The 6,640-nt window shown below is 34.2% G+C and overlaps 1 protein-coding gene across 3 annotated transcripts in view; it reads left to right on the forward strand.

Moving 5' to 3' along the window:
• Positions 1–4,865, forward strand: part of LOC126820416 (inactive tyrosine-protein kinase 7) — a 173,296-nt gene extending 168,431 nt beyond the window's left edge. For 2 of the 3 annotated variants that reach the window (XM_050548341.1, XM_050548342.1), the window contains exon 17: positions 445–4,865. In XM_050548341.1, the coding sequence (XP_050404298.1) occupies positions 445–1,029 (585 nt within the window). In that variant the 3' untranslated portion in view covers positions 1,030–4,865. The remainder of the gene's footprint in view (positions 1–444) is intronic. The other variant, XM_050548343.1, reaches the window with a different exon arrangement.
• The last annotated feature ends 1,775 nt before the right edge of the window (positions 4,866–6,640 follow it).

Consider the following 6,640-nt stretch of genomic DNA (forward strand, 5'->3'; position numbering starts at 1 on the left):
TGCCCGTCTTCATTAGCCCAGTTCGGAGCAGAACAGTAGGACGTTGAACTCCATTTAATTTCATTTCATTTCTCCAGTTTCCTCCCAACACTAGACACAACTCTTTAAAATGGTTTATGGGTTGAGTGGCCGAATGGTTGAGGCATGTGCTTTGAATTAGAAGGTCTGTCATTTAGTTAAGTGGCGTGGTTTTGATTCCCTGCTTGTACCTGACAAGGAGTAGGGTCGCTTGACCAACCTCTAGTTTCCTTGAGCTGCTAAAATAAATTATTGAAATACAATTGAACCATGTTAGTCCCGAGATGACCGAGTGGACATTAAACCTACCCCCCCCTCCCTCTCTCTCTCTCTCTCTCTCTCTCTCAAATACATCTAAATATTTCCTCCCGGCTCTTGTCTTTTGCTCATAATATATCTAATTCTTTTAATATTTTTTTTTTTCAGGGTGATTTGAAACAGTTTCTACTGGCAACAAGAGGGGACAATGGCAGACGTATCCCTCGACTACCCAGCCTCGCTCTGCCACAAAAACTTAACATGTGTAGCCAAGTCGCTCTCGGAATGGAACATCTATCAAATCAACGTCTTATCCACAAAGATCTGGCCACACGGAACATCCTGTTGACTTCGCGAATGGAGCTCAAGATCTGCAGTCTTGCCATGTGTCACGATCTATATGCAGTCGAATATTTCAAAATGGGTCAAAGCCCAGTTCCAATCAGATGGCTTCCTCCGGAGGCGGTCCACGAGGAGGAATTCTCAACAAAAACTGACGTTTGGTCGTTTGGAGTTTTAGTTTGGGAAGTATTCCATCTAGCGGAAATTCCCTATCGACAACAGAGTGATGAGGAAGTGCTGAAGGGACTTAAAAGTGGAATTCTCTCCCTTTCCTATACTGAACAATGTCCGAATGTAATTGTGGATTTTATAAGAAAATGTATGTTAGATTGTCCGAAAGATCGCCCTTCCTTCAGTGATATCTGTGTGACTATGGGGGATTTGTTATCTGCGGCTTTTGACCACAATTAAATTATTATTTATAGATTTGAAATGCAGACGTGCGTGTGGGTTGATGTACACAAATCAACAGTGTTTGAAATTAAGTTGAGATAGTCATCGGCCTAGAGGAGTCACATGACATGAAAGTTGCAGACGTGAAATTGATGTATAAGTGTGTTCTAGTATATGAACCAGTTGTATTCTTGTCGGGATATTATTTGCCATGAAATTGTCAACAGACAATGCCCTTTTTATTATGTGGGCCGCGGGTCATAATACACATCATAGTTTGTCCGTGGGACCCAGTGACCTAGAACAACGTAGTAAAGGGGACACCACAATGACCAGTAGCGAATGGTCATTACGTGGGGTCTGATCACACTATTTAAACTTTCCGTAGGACCAGGTAACCAAGTCACATTTTATTATTAGAATAGCCAATAGTAGAAATGGAAACTGTTTGCTGCTGGTTACCATGGTGACAGGTAAATGAAAGCGTTCAAGCAACTTTGTGTAAACTATTACTGAGTAGGTCTTTCAGTGTTTGATGTATGTTGTGGATCCGAGATCTCTCTTATAAGACAAGCTTCTCTGAATAATGTGTAGCATGCGGAGCCATGGGCCGATTTTAATTTCAAACACTGATCAAGAACTGTGACCAAACACAAAATGGAAGACGTGTATCTACATGTGTGCGTCATGAAAAAGTGTTAAGATGAAACAATTAAGAGACAAGAAAATGTTGTTTGATTTTGAAAACTTCAAATTCTTTGAAATCCATATTCTTTAATCTAGATTTTGAGAAAAAAACAAAACAATTTTATATATTTTATTTAAAAATAGATCTATTGACAGACCAGGAGTTGATATTTCTCAACTTGTCGAACATCATGACATATTTATACAGTTAGAAATAAGCTGAAGAAATGTTTTCAGAGGATTTTAAAATGATCTGTTTATTTCTAAAATTATTAACAAAAGCAGATAATGGACTGTTGATCGATATAATAAGAGAAATAGACATTTTGTTCAAATGTTTCTATGAAATATAAAAAATACTGAGGTGTTTTTTGTTTTTGTGATGAAGAAAGCAGTGTTTTTTAATTGCTTGTTGAAATATTGTAAATAATTTTGTATTAAATGTCTGTGTTTGTCTGTTGAGTTGAACTATTTTTTCGGTGTTTTTCCGATTGGTACAGTGCTAATAATACAGCCATGCATTAACTTCACTTGGTTCTCTTCAAGGTTTATTATCTTAATTTGAGATCGTCAATATTTCCATACGTTTGTGGAAACTTCTAAAAAAAATTCCATATTTCATTATTTATCTTATCGTAATTTAAAAAAAGAGTCCTAAGGTTAAATGGTTTAAAAGAATTGACGGAAGCATTTCATGATTTTCACAATCCTCTGACGGAAATAGTTAGCTCCCCTGTTCTAAACAATCAGAGATGCATTATTCATCTTAATTAAAAAGAATTCTAAAAATTAATGTTTTAAAAGAATTATCGAAAGTATTTAAGGTTTTTTTTTAACATCCACTAATTGGGATAAAAACTTAAGAAGCCTCCAACTTCTTGCATTATTCTAAAAGAAATGCTTTTAAAGGAATTTTCGCAAGTTATGTAATTTCAATATATCTATAAAAACTTCTTCAAAATTTTCCATATTGCATTATTCACCTTAATTTTTTTTGAAAAAAAAGGGTATAAAAATAGATATTCTTAAAGAAATTGTTGAAAGTTTATCATGATTTTGACTCCCAACTTACTCTAAAAGACATGATTTTACAGGAATTTAAAAAGTTCTTCATGATTTTAACGCCCCCTCGATGAGGTCATCGATTTCATATTCCTCTGACTGGAGTAGTTATACGTAGCTCCCTACTCTGAACATTCGGAGATATTTTTACCATTTGGGTTTTCCAAGATAATAACATACAAGAGATCCAAGTGAATCAACATTATTAAAATGTTGCCCTGCGTGACTTGAAATCATAACGAGAGCATATACATATAATATAATATATATTAATTAATTAATTATTATTGTTCACATTTTTTTATTTTTACGTCCCAAGTGCATTTGATCCCGACCATGTATGTGTATTTAAACTGTAAATATATTATTGTGAATGTTACATGAATATAGATGCTTAACGTATTCGACCAAATAAGGGCAGATCCAGAATTTCAGAAATGAATTTAAGTTTAACGTCATACTTTCTGTGCCAGCTGGGCTGATGAGGACGGGCAACCACTATGCAGTGTTCTATGAGGGAAGTGTTGCTTGTTCAGTGGCATTTGTGTCTACTCGTTGTCGAATCCCTACTGCCAAGGGTTCTTTTACGGGAATGTGGGCATGTAAATGTGACCTTGGTTTCTCGCTTCATCCAATGACCAGATGCTGCATTCAAAGTAAAACAAGACTAAACCATATCATATCTGTTCAAATTGGGATTTTATTTTCAATGTGTGATTCTTAGAGTATTTGCGCTTATTTGGTCCAATACGGAAACGTTGCAATGTTAGAGAAAAATATATTCATTTAAAGGATGAATAGAAAGCATAAACTCTAATGTATTTATAAAATCAGATAAACTCTACTAATGTATTTATAAAATCAGATAAAGTATGTATAAAACCGCTGATCGTCATTTGAAATATTTTAAATCCTTGCAAAATATAATACTGGGTAAGCTCGATATTAAATAAAAAAAATATCAGTCCTAAATTCATGGGTTGGGTAGCTGAATGGTTAGTATGTGCACGCTGTATCATATGGTCTGTCATTGAGTGAACTGTCATGTTTTCAATTCCCTGGTTGTATCTGACAAGAAGTAGGGTTGCTTGTCCAACCTCGTGGGTTTTTTCCGGGTCCTCCGGTTTCCTCCCACTGCTAAAGCGAATTATTGAAATAAAAAAATTGAACCATGTTAGTTTTGAAATGATCTAGTTTGTGTCAAGTGGACATTAAACTCCATTCTCTCTCTCTCCCTAAAATGATTCAATTCGGTTAAGTATTTATAAAGATATGATAAATTAAAAATTTTATAACAATCATCATCCACTGTTGATGATATAAACATGTTTTTTTTTCATCAAATTTAATCGAAGCCTGGACATAATCCACCATTATAACTTTGTTTCTTTAATTAAATCTGAAATAATAAATCTGATTAGAATTTAGAATGGATTACCGCGTTAAAAATTATATATTGCATGAAAAATAGGAATGACGACCAGCGACTTTAAAGCTCTCCCATCAATGGTCAAAACCTAGTAACTCACTTTTTTTATATCAAAATTGAGTTAGGACCAAATATTTGTAGTTACTAGGGTATGTGCTTCCTGTTGTTGTACTAGATATTCCCACCTTTTGATTTTGTAAGCAATTACACCCATGACACAACCTAGCAACTTCCTTCATTTGCCTAGTATGCCACAGAAAAACCTAGTAACTCAATAGTCAAATCAATGGATAAGCTGGGGTTTAATATTCATTCATTACGGGTTTCCTTTGTTTTCTCAAAATAAGAAAAACGTGAGTTACTAGGTATTGCCTTTTGACGGGAGAGCTTAGGATGGTCATTTGAATGGATGATTTAAAAAGTTGTGCAGATATGAAAACTCCACAAGAGTATCAAACCATTTTAGGTTCCTGGATAATGTTGTGTGAAAGTGATTTTTGCATTGATCTTGTATATAAAGGTACATCACTTAGAAAATATTGTCTATTAATGAATTATTAATAAAAATTATTGATAAAGAGATTGGGGTGAGACAATGTTACATGCCTGTAGACCTATGTTTGTGATTGGAAATTAAAATTTCTTGTCATGATATTAAAATAAATGCTGAAATGATTTTAATTAGTTTAGTTTAATTTTTTAGCCGGATTGGATCAGTATCCAGTTAATTGAAATTTGTATGAGAACAATACAATATCTATTGGCATCAGTCACATTAACTCCAGGATAATTGGCTTCAATCACATTAAATCCGGGATAATTGGCATCAATCACATTAACTCCAGGATAATTGGCATCAATCACATTAGCTCCAGGACAATTAGCTTCAATCACATAGGCTTCTAGGACAATTGGCTTCAGTCACATAAGCTCAACGACATTTGGCTTCAATCACATTAGCTCCACGACATTTGGCTTCAATCACATTAGCTCCACGACAGTTGGCTTCAATCACATTAGCTCCACGACAATTGACTTCAATCACATTAGCTCCACGACAGTTGGCTTCAATCACATTAGCTCCACGACACTTGGCTTCAATCACATTAGCTCCACGACACTTGGCACCATTTACAGGACAATTTGCACCAAGAACAATAACTTCCAGGACAACTGACATCAAGACCAATAACTTCCAGGACAACTGACACCAAGAAAAATGACTTCCAGGACAATTGGCTTGGATGACAATTACTTCCATGCCAATGACTAATTTCACCATCATCAGTTTTCCTGGTAGAAGTTGTGTCATGGTAATTCCTCACATCATCCAGAACGCGGGTAATATAACAACTTTTCCATATCCTAGTGTAAAAGACAAGTAAAAGGAAATTTTGAACTTTTAAAAACTAAAAACAGAATGAAATAGGATCTGTGTTTTAATCAGATTGATCATGAGGTCTGTCATTGAGTTAAGTGGCATGGGTTTGATCCCAAGGTGGTACGTGACAAGAAGTAGGGTCACCTGTCCGACCTCAAGTTCCTTTCCACTGCAAAAGACCCCAACATACAAGGGAATGATTGACATAAATTTGAACCATATGTTAGTCCCAAAATGGTACAGTTTTCTATTTCTCTCCATAAGCAAAAATCTAATGAAGGTGCGAAGAATCCATTAACAAGAAATGTGGCACTTTATCATTATCATCTTTTTATTATAATTTAATTATTTGTGCAGCATTTATTTTTATTTTCTAACTTCATTTATACTTTGTTTTACACCGATATTCTTCTGTTAGACAAATACGAATTACATTCTGCAGGATATAACGTAAAATACAGATAGGAAACTCGTTTATATTCCGCGAATAACGGTAATTTATATATTGTTATGATTTCCTCTACAACTTACACTCCCGTGATTTATGAAGCCAGATAGAATTTCACATCAATTTGGAATTTGTTTGTCAGTTTATTTAGTGAAAAGGCCTGGAAATGTCTTCTTTTCTGATTGTATACATTTTAAAAAAAAAGTATTTGACATTTCAAGAATAGATATATATTATTGTTAGTAGTTTTTTTTATAATTTTTTTTTTTTCTAAAGAGAAATGTTGTTTCTTACTTTTTACGCCTCATCATACTTTTGACATGGAAATGTTTTCGGCAGTTTGTATCTTGATATCCAATATACATGTATTACCAAAATATATCTTGAATGTCTTTCAGTACTTTTTATTAGTAATGTTATTTTAAACTGCATAGGCCTCATTGTTTTTGCTTTAATGTTTTTTGATCAGACACACATATAGGTATCTCCCTTTTTTTAGCAGTACTTTTTATTAGTGATGTTATTTTAAACTGCATAGGCCTAATCAATTTTTACTTTTGTATTTTTTGGAAAGACACACACAGTTTTCCTGTACATTTTATTAGTAAACTGCAATTTTGGA

Source organism: Patella vulgata, chromosome 5 (genome assembly GCF_932274485.2).
Source record: "Patella vulgata chromosome 5, xgPatVulg1.2, whole genome shotgun sequence".
Taxonomy (NCBI): domain Eukaryota; kingdom Metazoa; phylum Mollusca; class Gastropoda; family Patellidae; genus Patella; species Patella vulgata.